General features: G+C 44.4%; 1 protein-coding gene across 7 annotated transcripts in view; it reads right to left on the bottom strand.

Moving 5' to 3' along the window:
- EIF4E3 (eukaryotic translation initiation factor 4E family member 3) overlaps positions 1-14,743 on the bottom strand; it is a 69,132-nt gene that overhangs the window by 38,255 nt on the left and 16,134 nt on the right. For 4 of the 7 annotated variants that reach the window (XM_072720435.1, XM_072720434.1, XM_072720436.1 and 1 more), the window contains exon 2: positions 3,764-3,911. Coding sequence is in view for 2 of the 7 variants with exons in the window: in XM_072720433.1 (XP_072576534.1) it covers positions 561-739 (179 nt within the window). In the remaining 5 variants the exon portion in view is untranslated. Of the gene's footprint in view, positions 1-560; positions 755-3,763; positions 3,912-4,357; positions 4,377-6,148; positions 6,448-14,743 lie in introns of those variants that run through there. The other 3 variants (XM_072720437.1, XM_025984775.2, XM_072720433.1) reach the window with 3 other exon arrangements.

Genomic DNA, 14,743 nt, shown 5'->3' with positions numbered 1-14,743 from the left:
GGGGAAGCAATGAGGGGCCGAGACACACGAACCAGACTGGTACCTGCTACTCCGGGGCGGCGCGACGCCTTCCAGGGGAGCACGGGGGGGGGGGGGGGGCAGGGAACGCGGAGGGATCGCAAGGTCGGGGGTGATCTGGGGCGCCGGCGCCCCGCGCTGCCCGGGGAGGAGCTGTCACTGACGGCGCGAGGGGGGCTGCTGGCCCGCGAGCTCCCCGAGCGCCGAGGAACGGTCAGCGGGGAGCCAGGCGCAGTCCCGGGCAGTCCCGGCGCGCTCCCCGCGGGCCCGGCCCCCTGTCCCGAGCGCTGTCACGGCGCAGGCCCCCACGCGGGTCGCCGGGTCGCCGGGTCCCGGGACGGCGAGGAGCCGGGGGGCAAAGTGGCGCGGGAACTTCGCGGCCCCCGGCGCCCCGGCCTCTCCCGGCCCCGGGCCCCCGCCCCGGCTCCGCGCGCCCTGGGCGCACGGGCGGCGGCGGAGCGGGCCCGGGGCGGCGGCGGAGCGGGCCCGGGGCGGCGGGACAAAGCGGGCTGCGCGCACGCGGCGGGCCCCGCGCCCCTCACCTGTCGAGCCAGAAGGTCCAGGGCGAGTGCAGCGGGACCTCTCCGGGCTCGGGCCGCAGCGCCGACAGCTGCTGCAGGCCGAGCGGCGCGGCGGCGCTGGCGGAGGCGGCGCTGGCGGCACGGGGCCCCGGCGGCTCCCGGGCGCGCGCGGGGGGCACGGCGGCCGGGGGCATCGCCATTTTCTCCGCCCCGCCTGCGAGGCCGGCGGACGCGCGGACCGCGGGGCGAGCGGCGGCTGAGTCACCCCGGCCGCCCCGCCCCGCCCCGCCCCGCCCCGCCCCGCCCCGCCCCGCGCGCCCCGCCCCGCGCGCGCCCCGCCCCGCCCCGCCCCGCGCGCCCCGGGCCTGGGAGCCGCGCTGAGCGCGCCCTGGGGTCGGGGTCGGCGAACCCAGGCCGGGCCGCACGCACCGCCGCCCCTGCACACAGACGCGAGGCCGGGGAGGGGTGGGGGTGGGGGTGGACGAGCCGACCGCTGGACGGAATTAAAGACGCACAGGGTGGGAGGGGAGGACGGGTGGAGAGAAATACCAGCAGTCTCAAGGGTGGGTGGGAGAGCCGGCAGATGGCTGCAGGAGGAGGGAGGGATGCAAGGGCAGATGGAGGCACAGTCGGGTGTGACAGAGAGATGGCAAGGGGAACCGCTGGCCCAAATGGATGAAGAGCCCGGAATGCCCAGGAGGGCCCCAACACAGGGCCAGAGGGCACGAGCCAGGGACGCCGACTTGGGCGCGGAGGGGGGGTGGGGGGGTTACTAGGTCAGTTTTGAATTCCTCGCGGTGAGCATGTTTCCTAACTCTGCTAATTTTTAAGGCAACAGAGCTCCTCCCATCCCGCCCTTTGAGGGGGGGGGGCACCCGTAAGTCTACAGTCAGGGACCAAGTGTGGCCCAAAGCGTGGCCAGCTTCAAAGGAAGGTTCCCAAAGTCGGCCTAAGTTCCCAGACTTTGCCCCAAAGCGCCTGCGAAGAAGAAGGGAACCCAACCGGGCATCCTTGAACACGGAACCCTCGCCTTTCTGGATGTGTGAAGCAGAAGAAGAAAAGAAGAAAGAAGAAGAAAAGAGGAAATCCCTGCGGCCCTAAGATTCCTGAGTCCAAAGTAAGAGGAATCGTCCTAGTGCAGCTCCTTGCCAGGCTTCTGTCACCCTCTTTCAAAAGAAAAGGAGAGGCCTGGGAGCTGTGAACACATGTCATAACTGGCATGGGCACGGATGCCCTCTTGAAGCTTGACTTTTGAAGAGTCCCTCGCTGGCCTTTAACAGATGTAGAGTTCCAGCTTTTCATAGATTTTCTACCTGGCCTAGCATATGTTCTGCTCTTGGCTTGAGCATTCATGGGATGGATTAGAGCAGGAGTTGTAAGACCAGATGGGTTCAGGGACGGCACGGGCATCTTAAATGCCTATTACGAAACGCCAGATAGGTGCCATGTCTAAAAGGTTTTATTCAAGTTCAGATAAAATGACAAGCAAATAAGACCAATGCTTTGTGATCCCTGCTTCAAATATAATTTGTATACAACGCATGATGCTGGAAGCAGGGATATGTTTATAAAGTCCTTCCAACTCTGAGATCCTAGGGCTCCTTTTGGTCAGATGCAGGGTTTTTTGTTTATTTAATTTTTCCTTTAATTTTTTCAAGAAAAGGCATAGATGGTATTGTTTAGGCTGTTCTGTTTTATACTTAATTCATTTAATCCTCACAACAATCCAAAGAGAGAGGTACTATTTTATGGATTTATCCATAATATGGATATGGAATGCAGAAATTAAATTAATCCCAAGGTCACACAGCTAGTAAGTGACAGAGCTGGGATTTGAACACAGGTATTCAGACTCTAGGCTTTTAACTGCCAGGCTCTACTGCCTCTCTAACTGGAAAATGAACAGGTCCTCATAGTAAAAATAAGGCAGTGAATAGTCCCCCCCCCCCTTCCAAGGCTATCAATCTTCCTGCCCAGAGGAAACCACTGTTAACAGTTTCCTTCCAGAAAAACGCAGGTAGGCACATGAAAGCATGTATCTAGATACAGAAATTGTATACCTGTCTATATCTTTCATAAGAGAAAGAGAAGCATTTTATACTATTGCTGAACCTCCTTATTTACTTCAGATTATATATTTGAAGACTTTCTCCCATATCGAAACATATACATCTAGTTCAGGGCTTGCAAAATAATCCATTGTAAAAAAGTAACATAATTTAATTCACTAGTCCTCGAGACTCATGTGGTTTAGTCATTTTCTTTTATGAATAATGCTACCATAAGCATTTTTATATTCAGTGTCTTTCTTCAGCTACACAAGTTTATTTCAGAATAAGTTTGGAGAAGTAGAATTTTGGTCTGCATTAAAAAATTTGACACATGTTGCTAAACTCCTTGTGTGCAAAGTAGTTACATGAATTTATATATAACTGATTTATAAATAGTGGTTGATTCTGAAGTTATGTTTATTAAGTGATTTATCTTCATAAAATCCTAAGGTAGAAAGAGACCTTTTGCTTTATAATTAGATTAGAACTCGTCAATCTGTCCTTCAACAATACTGTCAACAGTAAAGGTTTATTTAAAAAGTTTTGTCTGCGGTTTCTAAAAGAGAGTAAGCACCACAAGATAAATCACTTCCAGAATTTAGGACAAGGAACAATCTGGAAATTTTTCTTTATTGAATAACAATTATCTACCTTCCTCTCTTCTTGCTTTGGCTTCCAGGATGCTCAGAATTACATCTGATGATTAATCACAACATTGGTAGTAACCAATGAAGCAGCAGCAGCAGCATTATTTTTACATTAACCGACTCCTAATTTGTATTTTAAAGGCCTAATTGAACAGATGCATCTTATACTGTGAACCCTTCAGATCCATGCTGGAAGTAGGTAATGTCCAAAAACATAAACGTTGAATGACCTTAAGATTAATAAAATGGGTCAGGCAACATGGCTAAGGGGAGAGGCAAGCAGAGAACAATGGGCCTAATTTTCATCCCCTTCCTGTTTGAAATGTAAGAAATTTAACTATTGTTACTGCTCCTCAGACTCATCCTTAGAAGATAAAAAATTAGGAATATTCCCCTTCTTCCCCAATTTGCAACTGGACAGCAGGAATTAGAAATTCACAGTAAAAAGGAAATGTGGAGATTACCTAGGCAAACCCCCCACTTTACAAATCAGGAAACTGAGGCCCAGAGAGGTGAGGTGACTTACCCGAAGCCACAGCTCTGGGAAATGACAGAGGCAGGACTAGAAGGTGAGTAGCTTGAGATCCAGGCCAACGTGCTCTCCCACTGTGCAACGTGCACCTCAGGCGACTTGGGGTAGCAGGAGGGAGGAAGAGAAGGTGACCCCACAGCCCCTAGCAACGAAAACAACATAAAGGACTTGAGGCACTCATAAATAATTAAGCAATTAGCTGCAGCAGCGACTCCCCTCCCCTCTAGTATCCAGTCACCAAGGCAACTTGGGCAGGGTGCCTGCTGGTTGCCTAGTAACAATGTGGTCTGCTCCCCTGACATGCTCCCTAGGCATCAAAGGATTTGAGAGCTGGGAAGAGCCTTAGACAGGGCTCCCTATTCCAACACCTTCATTTTCCACATGGGAAATGGAGGCTCAGAGAAGCCGAGTAACCTGCCCAAGGTCACACAGCTACTCAGAGGAACAGCTAGGCTCCATTTCCAGTTGCTTTCCATTGCACTATGGCTGCCTTGGGGATGCCACAGATGGAGGCGAGGAGATCTTCCCACAGTTCCTAGAAGAATGAGAAAGTATGAGCCAGCCAGCCAGCAAGCAAGAGACAGAGACCTTGAGCTCTCATATGCAATTAGCAGGAGCTGGTAATCCCATCAGCCCAACTTCCATCATCACCATGGCAACATGGGTGAGGCGGGTACTGGTTGCCTAGGAACCAGTGGTCCTCTCTCTTCACTCTCATCCAGCTCCCTGGGAGTCACAGAAATAGTAGAATATTGGAGCTGGAAGGGAAGGCAGGGATCCTAACCCAGTCTCCTCCTTTGACTAATGGAGAAGCTGAGGTGTGGGGGCACCGTGCAGGGTCACACAACCACACAGCTGGCTAGTGACAGGGACTCGTCGGCCAGCCAGCTTTTCTTGAATTCCCTCCATTTGCTCTCTCTGTCATAGCACCGTGGGATGGAAGACTTCACTCAATAAAGTCAAAACACAGGAGGGAAATGGCTGGTCATCCTGTGGAGGCACTTCTACCACCAGTCTAAATGGTGGCAATGCTGCACACAAGGCCTGGCACCCAGAGCAGACAAAAGGTATCATGCACAGCAGTTAAATGCAGTGTCTCTTAAATCAGAAAACCTGAGTCAAAACCCAGCGGCTCTCCCCAAACCTCATAAGCTTCTTGTCTCTGTATGGATCAGTCTCTACATCTGAGAAATGGGCATTTTGACATTCCTTGTCTCTTGAGTCATCATTAGGAGTAAATGAGAAAACACCCATGTCAGGTACCTGGTATATAGTAAAGATGCACTAAATGTTAGGTGTTCATTTATTTGACATTCAATAAATGTTTATCCCATGTCTGCTATACAAATGCCACTGTTCTAGGCTCTTGAAATTCATTAGTTAGCAGACAAAAGAAATCCCTGTCTCAGTGAGTTTACTTTCCAGGGGAATGAAAAAATATATATATATAGACATAAACACTTAAATATATATGTATATACATATATATGCATTACATATATATTTAAATGTTTGCTGAATGGGCGGAGGAACTCATTGCCAATATGCTATGTTTATGTTACCAGGCTCCTTCTCTAAGACTGAGAAGTTTCCTGTTTACAGGGTGTGATGCTATAAATATGCAGGCCTGTCTTGTATGTGGGAACTCCCAGTTTCCTTTCTTTTAAAAGCTCAGAATAAAAAGGAAGGCAGTGGCCGCTAGATGGCAGACCTCAGACTCTCTAGATTCAGGGGACGGCAGGCCCAGGCCCTGCTGAAGCTTCCAGCAAAGGCAGGTGTTGCAGTTGGTCCGTCCCAGGAGGGGCCTGGAGGACTAGGGGAGGCTTGAAACACCCCTGGGGCACTGAGGGTGTCGGGGGAGGCTGTAACGTGGTTTCAAAGTTATTGCTTTAGCGAGAGTGAAGCCTGCTTAACCAAGATCCTGCCATGGGTGAGCTGTGTCACCTTGGGAAGTTATTAACCTTGCTGGATGCCAGATTCCTCGCTCAGAACATGGAGGGAACAAGAGCTCCCTCCGTAGGCTGCTCTGAGGCCTGTGTGAGAAAACATGTTTCTACACCTTGCAAGCCGCACGCAGGAAAAGCTCGATGGATGTTACTTGTCGAGAATCTAAGAGACCCCTGAGGGTCTGGTTCAGAGCTGCAAGTGGAAGGGAAGGGGGTAAATGAAACTGCATTTGTTGAGTATCTGCATTGAGGAGAGTGAAGTCCTCCCACCCACTGAGCCTGGAAAACATGACATCAAGTTTCAGTTGACCCCCTGTCTCCCCCCATTTAGATCCACCCACCAGCCACCGAGTCCTTGTTTGGCTCCTCCTGCAGCCCTGGCATTGGTCTTCCTTCTTTATTCCCACCAATAACACCCACTCCCAGTCCTCACCTCCTGAGTTCCAGCCAATCACAACATCCTCTGTCCGGTCTCTCTGCCTGTCCAACCAGGTGCCAGACAGTAGTCTCAGCAGTTGTCTCCAAACACCAATTCAATCATGCCTCGCTTGCTTCGCCAGCTTCCTATTGCTCTCAAGATCTCTTTCTGGTTGCAAACAGGGCTCAGTATCTCCTGCATGCTTCCTGCCTTTCCAACCACATGGCTGCACTCTCCCCCGTCCTTACAGCTTCTCTGCAGCCTCAAGGCATCTACACAAGCTGTTTCCTTTGCTGAACTGCCAGTCTCTGCTCTGCACGACTAGCTGCTTCTCCCACTCAGGCCTCCTGGGCAAGAGCTTCCCCACCGTCAGGCTCCGGAGCACGTCCTCTTCCCCACTGATGATTTTCCTAATACAGATCTGCTGCCCATCTCCCACCCCGGAACACCCAGTCCAAGAGGACCAGGACCGTCTTTGGCCCTGGGACCCAGCCTAGTCTGGCCACGTGCATGGCACACCACCAATATCTGGAAAGGAAAAGAACTGGGTAGACAACATCTGTTGACTGAAAGGAACAGTCAGTGAATTTGTTTCCCGGTTTCTATTTAGTCTTTCTCCTCTGCCAGTTCTCCTTTCTGAGGATGGTATATTACTCTTTCCTTAAAAGCACCTTTTTAACCTATATGGTTTCCTGTCTCCCACAGGCTGAAGTCTGAAATCTCCAGTCTAGCCTTTGCAATCTTCTCTACTTGACCCACCTTCCCAAATACATTTGCAAGTATATCCAAATATATTTAATTATATAATCTAAATTTGCATATACTTGGAAGTATATTAATATAGAGTATACGTTTTTTGAAAAAATATATATATATTTGGGTGCATCCTCGTCCCCTGGTGCATCTTCATCTCTGCCACAGCATAAGCTCCCAAAGGCTATGAGTCCTTCCTCCACCACTGCCTCCTCAGGTCCTTAGTGCAGCATCTGGCACATCACAGATTCAACTTGCCTGAATCTATGATCCGTCGACTCCCGTCTCGCTAAACATACCATGTGCACTTTCATCTCCCCAGTTTTTCCTGAGCCTTTTCTTCTCTTCTCTGCCCACCCAAATTCTCCATCCTTCAAGGGCCACAGTAAGTGCTGTCACAGGAGATCAGTCGTCAAATGCACTCCAGAAAGGGGCAAGATACCTAGAGTTCTGGAGCCATGGCTGAGCAGGTGCCCAAACTACTTACCATGACATGCTCTTCCTTGGTTAAGAAAAAAAGCCACAATGACTTCAGAAACATTGGTTCTGTGGCCAGTCTAAGAATTCAGATTAAGGGACCTTTGTTGGGACTGCACAGTACTGCACTGATTGGAAGAAAAAGGATTCATGCAACTGTGAAAATTAATACAAGAAACCTCACTTAAAATGGAGTCAGGAGGCCAGAAGGGGAAGCTCTCAGAGCTACCACTGTAGTTAACTGCATACCCAACATGAAACGAGGCACATGGCAAGTCAATACTCCTTTACTACTACCGGGCAGGAGACAGGCTTTCCTCCTCCTCCAGTGACAGCCCAGCCAGTGAAATGCAGTCACAACTCAGCCAATGGGCAGCCTCTATACTCTGAACTCAGAGTTTATTCCAGTGGATTTTTTGTGATAGCCTTCCAACTTCCCTCTTTCCTCTATAAGACAGGAACACTCTCTTTTGTTCTCTGGACTTGCCAATGGTTTGGCCATAGCTTGCATGTTCTGCATTGCAATTCTCTGCTATTCTTGAATAAATAACTGGAGGTTTCCCTTCTTCCTTTCTTTTTTTTTTTTTGATATTTTATTTATTTATTCATAAGAGACACACAGAAAGAGGCAGAGACATAGGCAGAGGGAGAAGCAGGCTCCCTGCGGGGAACCTGATGCGGGACTCGATCCAAGGATCCCGGGATCATAACCTGATCCGAAGACAGATGCTCCACCACTGAGCCACCCAGGCATCACCTGGAGGCTTTATTTCTAAGGTAAACATAACTTACCCCTACTGTTAGCGTTCAGATTGTTACCAAAGTTTGTCCCTATTACGTACAACTCTGCAATAAATATACTCTGCAAATCACTGGCTCCCTATCAAAGAGTAGTTATTAACGCTCCCTTGGCCTGTCAATTAACCAAAGATGTGAGGAGGCTCAGGTTGGAGAATGCAACTGAAGAGGAAAGCCAGCAGGCTTCAACTTGGCCTTTGGAAATTTTTTAAAGGGAGTAAGAGATGGCCAGTATAGGGGCAGTGTGATCGGAGGAAGACCCCCAAATGTGTGCTTGAGCCCATTAACAGCTTAACAGTTGTGTGATTTGGGACAAATCAATTAACCTCTCTGAGTCTTTTTTCTCAACTGAAAAATGAGTGTACTATTAATACTGGCTTCACAGTGTTGCCTGGCGGTAAGGGCGGGCCTAAGCCATAAATAAAATGCCACACAATTACTGGTTCTTGTTTCCTTATTTCAATTCCTTACAGAGATAACATGGACATCCTCTAGGCTATTTGAATACAGGTGTTCTCCTCTGCACTCTTTGGAGATTTAGAGAAGAGTGTATAGAATCAACCTTCTCAATTTGTATGAGACTATCTGGAGTTCAGCAATGTATGTCCTAGAAAACCCCTCCTCAGTCTTAGACAACCTGCAGTGGTTGGTCATGCCAGGACCATGGCCACAGAGCACCACTTGTTCTATTGGTAGTGTGCATCCGTTCTGGAGGCCTCCAAACCCCACTGCAAGATAACAATTGCTTGCACGGTGGGATAAGTTAGCAGCAAGCTGGTTACTTCTTTATAGCTAAGAGGTTCTTTAGGGATAAGATTTGATTTTGTGCTTTCAGTTATGGCTCAGAAATCACTTAGGGGAACATTGTGCAAGCCTGTACTCTTGAGAAAAGGCATTGTGCTTTCCAAAGCTTTATTTTTAAGCTTAAATAATCACATCATATTATGGCATAAGAAATCATCATACAGAAAATATCAATTTATTCAGCAAAATATTAGGAGGTGATGAGTCATGTTACAAACAAAATGACTACCTACCTATACCTTATTTCCCTATTTCCCTAGCCTAAGCTCCATGGGGTGGGGGGGGCTCTTTGGGTTCCTCAGAGATTATCTTAAAGATTGCTCATGTAGTGAATATTCCATAAATATCTGGATAATGAATTCCTCTATGATTAAAACATTCATTAAAGTGAATATTAAAATATTTTATAAGTCATTTACTTCTTAAGAGCTGAGTCCTCTGAAATTTGAGAAGCTATTATCAATTGATGGGCAATTAGAAAAGGAAAATAAAGCAAATTTGGAATAAAGCCACATTATTTGTTTTCAAAAAATTATAATTGCATAAAATTTTCAGGATTGCAAGTACTAGGCAAAGTACTACACCAGAAATCATGAAGATGCTTGCAAACAGAATTTTAGGCCAAAGAAAGCTCTGTGTTACTTAATCTCCTTTCTTTTACCAAGTGCTAGAATTGAATACTCTCAATACAGAAAGATACTGTCATTTTCTTCCTCTTTCCTGTTGGCTTTCAGGTTTTTATTTTTTTGGCTTTCAGTTTTTACATATTATGCACATAATATTAAGTTGCATGTTATATCTTTAAAATAAGCACCTGACTGACTCAGTCAGAAGAGCATATAACTCTCGATCTCAGGGTCCTGGGTTTAAGCCCCATATTGGATGTAGAGATTGCTTAGATATAAAAATAAAGTTCCATAGTTTTTATGATAAGATGGTATCTTTTTTGAGGAAGTGAAAAATATGCACATATCACTCATACAGAGCCCATTATAAAACGTGGTTTCTAATAGGGGTTATGATAAGCCTGGTACCCCACAGACCATCACGCACATGTGTTTTTTGTCAGAAATATTTATCATCATTGTGCATGATCCTGGAGATAGCTAAGAGTCACTTTTGTCCTTTCAAAAACTTCCAGGTACCTCAGAACTAAACTCTGAATTATCCTAACTTGGAGTTAACTCTCTATCATTTCTAAAACGCCCAAGGGTCATTCTTTCTTGTCTCATGAACTAAAATATTTCATATGGCATGAAACATCATCTTGCCCATAAAATACAGTACCATCTTCCTCATGTTTTGCACAAGAATAGTTAATGATGCAAATAATTTCCTATCTTTCATTCTGAGGGAAAATCATTAATAAAATCATACTCCTTGCAAGAATCGAATTTCAGCACTAAGAGGGCACAGACCACCCATAAAGGCAAGACAGAAGTTCGCAGTGAGGAAACAAGCCTCATGATTATAGTGTCCAGATGGAAATGAGTAACTGAATCATTCTCTGTCAAATCAAATAGCATCTTAATAAGTTGTTACATCAGCTCTGTTGATTTAATTTAACTGGAAGATATCAGAAAATGAGTACAACCTTCAACAATATCATTTCCTAGGCTCATTAGCATTTGGCCTGGGAATCCTCTCCTTTTGTTGTGAAGGTGGAGGTATGCCACCAAATGGCCTTTAGGTTTCTTTCCTTCAAAAGGAGCTGATGTTAAAAAGAGAAATACCCCCAAATTGGAATTAAATTACTGGAACTAAAAAAATGGAATAACCAGTGTTTGGTCAAATCTTTTCTCCAAGAAAGAATTCAAACACTTCTTTAACCAGGCAAGCTGGTAAGTACAAGTTGTCATGGAAACAGGATGTATTCAAATTATACGAGAAATGACGTTCTTCATCTAACTAGGTGTTCATCTCCTCTAAATGGGAAGAAATTGTTGTAGCTGAAATCCATTATATTTCTTTCAAATCTGCATTAAAAACAATCATTTCCTTTATTTTATATAGGAATACACAGACACAAAGCCTCACTCTCATAAAAGGGAGAATTAAAATTACTTGCAAAGGAACTGGTGCGTAAATAAAAAGACATAAAATGAAAATGAATCCCATGATATAAATCTACTGACGCATAGTGAAAGGGTGGGAGAATGGAAATCAGATAATATAATACATCCTTCACCTGCAATGGGACATATTTGTCTTCAGTAGCATTAGTGACTATTTTTTATAGAATGATCTAGGCCAGAACAGTTCTCTAGAAGTTAGGGTGATTTGCTACTAAGTGTATTGTCACTGCCGCTGATTAGAGCAGAAGCCCTTGTTAATCTACACATGTCCATGGAAGGCACAGAAGAAAGGCAATGCTGTGCTGAGCATGTATTTCCCACTACTTAATAAAATAATTAAGAAACACACGGCATAAGCTAATTTTGTAGAGAGGGACTTAAAGCATGGAAGCCCCATGAGGCCACAGTTGTACCTCAGAGGCAGTCTGGAATTCTTTTTGGATCAAAGTAATCCTGGGAGAACCTCTTTTAATTTTTTTCAGGTAAAGATAATTTCTCTACTTCCCTCAAAAAAGAGAAAACAGATTTTTTTTAATTTTTGCAGCCCAGAATGCTGAGGTGTCAAGAAAACCCTTATAGCACTGAAGACAATAATAATTCAAATTAAAATGCCAACAGCTCCAAAACAAACAAAAAACTCTTAAAACCCAACAAGAAGAAAATGAACAGCCTAATTTTAAAATGGGCAAAGATCTGAACAGACAGCTCACCAAAGAAAATATACAGATGGCAAATAAGCATATGAAAAGATGCTTCACATCGTCTATCAATAGGAAACTGAAAATTAAAACAGTGAGATACCACTGCACACCTATTAGAATGACCAAAATCCAGAACAACACTAAATGCTGATGAGGATATGGAGCATTAGAAACTCTCATCACTACTGGTGGGAATACAAAATGGTACAGCTACTTTGGAAGACAGTTTGGCAGTTTCCTATAAAACTAAACATTCTTTTACCATACAATCTAGCAATACGGCTACTTGGTATTTACTCAAAGTAGTTGAAAACATGATCATACAAAAACTTGCACCCAGACGTTTATGGTAACTTTATTCACAACTGCCAAAATATGGAAGCAACCAAGATGTCCTTCAGTAGTTGAATGGATAAATGGAAATGGTATATCCATTAAATGAAATATTATCCAGTGATAAAAAAGAAATGGATTATCAAGCCATGAAAAGACACAAGGAAGCTTAAGTGAATATTACTGAAAGAAGTCAATCTAAAAAGGCCTTGTACTCAGTCAAATTATATGATTGATATTCTGGAAATGGCAAAACTATGGAGATAGTAAAAGGATGATGGCTGCCAAAGGTCAGGGGAAAGGAGATTGAACAGACAAAGCAAAGGGGATTTTTTAGGGCAGTGACACTCTTTTGTATGATATTATAATGGTGAATACATGTCATCATACATCTGTCAAAAGCCATACAATGTACAAAACCAAGAGTGAACCCAAATGTAAACTATGGATTTGAGGTGATAATGATGTCTCAATGTAGATTCATCAATTATAATAAATGTACAAATCAGGTAAAGGATTTTGATAGTGGAGGAAGTTGTGCATGATTAAGGGAAATTTCTGTATTTTCTGCTTGATTTTTCTGTGAACATAAAATTGCTTTAAAAAGAAAGACTATTAAAAAAAAAACTACCAATGACAATAGGAATCATTTCATGTGTGTTTAACTATGTTCCACATTTACTTAGCTATTCCACATATCAGCCCTATAAGTAGGTATGATTATCATCCCTATTTTATACATTGGAGGCTCAAAAGGGTTGAATAATATTCCCACAATTACACAGCAAGAGGTATGGAGTTCAACCCAAGTCAGCCTGGTTTCAAGCCTGTGTTCCTACATCTGCAGACTCACCTCTCAAGGACAAGTTTCACCTCTCTGCAGTCATCTCTCAAACATTTGAAAAATGAGATGGGCCTTTGACTTAGGGAAGTATTCAAATTATGCCCCCAAATGTTTAAAACTAGAACAATGTGGAAAAGGGCCTGTGTATCTGGTGTGCAAAGCATATGTACACCTATTTAATAACAATATGGCACCTGATAGACAATGAAGCTGAACTACAAATTAACAATGGTTTAGCAGTTGCCATAAGGTTGGTTGAGTCATCTGCTTTTGGGGAGGGGCTGTTTAAGAGATATTAACCCACAAATCCAAGAATCTCTATCAACTCTAGGACACAAAAACTAAAAAGAAAATTACACTGAGGCAGAGCATAATCAAATTGCTCAATACCAAAAAAAAAAAAAAAAGAAAGACTCGTTATAAACAGAGAAAAATGAAGATTTGAGAAGACGTTTCATAGGAAATAATAAAAGCAAGAAGATAGGAAAGCAATCTCCTTCAAGTACTTAAAGGAAGAAAATGCCAACCTAGAATTCTAGATGCAGTGAAATATCTCTTCTGAAACAACGGAGAAGAACTCTGCCTCTATGAATGCCTGGATAGCTCAGCGGTTGAGTGTCTGCCTTCGGCTCAGGTCCTGATCCTAGAATCCGGGATGGAGTCCCGTATGGAGCTCCTTGCGGGGAACCTGCTTCTCCCTCTGTCTATGTCTCTGCCTCCCACTTTGTCTTTCATGAATAAATAAATAAAACTCTTTTTTTTAAATAACTCATGAATAAATAAATAAAAATCTTTTTTAAAAAAAGAACCTCTAGAAAGAGTTAATATGTTTTTCTCAATTCCTTACACTTGGTACAGTGAAAAATCCTGAACATTACACATGAAGTAAACAGAATAGGATTGTAACAGGTGGCAAGAAGGTGGCACACCAGCTAGGAGACTTGGCACCCAAGGAACAACATGGTGGTGGAGCACCCTGGGTTTTCTTTGTGCCTTATACACCCCAGATGAGGAGCTGGACAAGCTGGTATCCTGGAGATGCCAATGAGCAGAGGCAGAAAAAGCCCAAGAGAAGTGGGCTTCCTCTCTGGTCAAAGGACAAGAAAAGCAGCAGCCTACCAAGAAAGAAAATTTTTAGACAAAAATTGCTGTACACCAGCCAAACATCACAGGACAACGATGACCCCACCTCCTACCGAAGTCATCAAGGCCAACATGGGAGTCTAGGCATCTACTGTCATGGGGGAGAGTAAAAAAAGAAACAATGACAAGAACAACAACAACAAAACCCCCTCATGATCCAATAATATGCTATCCATTAAAAAAAAAAAACCTCACTTCAAACATACACTATGGATTGGATGAAAAGAAAAGGATGAAAAAAGATATATCATGTAAACATTAATCTAAAAAGGTTAAAGATAGTTATATTAATATCCAATAAAGTAGACTTCAAAGCAAAGCTTACTGGAGACAAAGAAAGATATTACATAATGATGAACAAATAGACTCAGGAAGACATAATGACCTCAAATATGTGTGCACTCAACACTAGAGCCTCAAAACACAACAAAGCAAACCTTGAAAGAGTGGAAAGAAGATGAGCAGTTACAATTCAGAACTTAAACACCCCACTCTCAGCAACTGACAGAAATACTAGGTAGAAAATCAGCACGAAAGGTTCCAGAAAGTTCCAGAAGAAATGAACAAGGTTTAGCCAACAGTATGCAACTGACATATATTGCGCTTTAGTGGAATACACATTTTTTTCCAAATGCTCTGGGAACATTCACCAATATAGATTATATCTTGGACATAAAACAAA

The sequence above is a fragment of the Vulpes vulpes genome, chromosome 9, assembly GCF_048418805.1.
Source record: "Vulpes vulpes isolate BD-2025 chromosome 9, VulVul3, whole genome shotgun sequence".
Taxonomy (NCBI): domain Eukaryota; kingdom Metazoa; phylum Chordata; class Mammalia; order Carnivora; family Canidae; genus Vulpes; species Vulpes vulpes.
The sequence above is the reverse complement of the archived record's forward strand: the minus strand, read 5'-3'. Positions and strand labels throughout refer to the sequence as shown.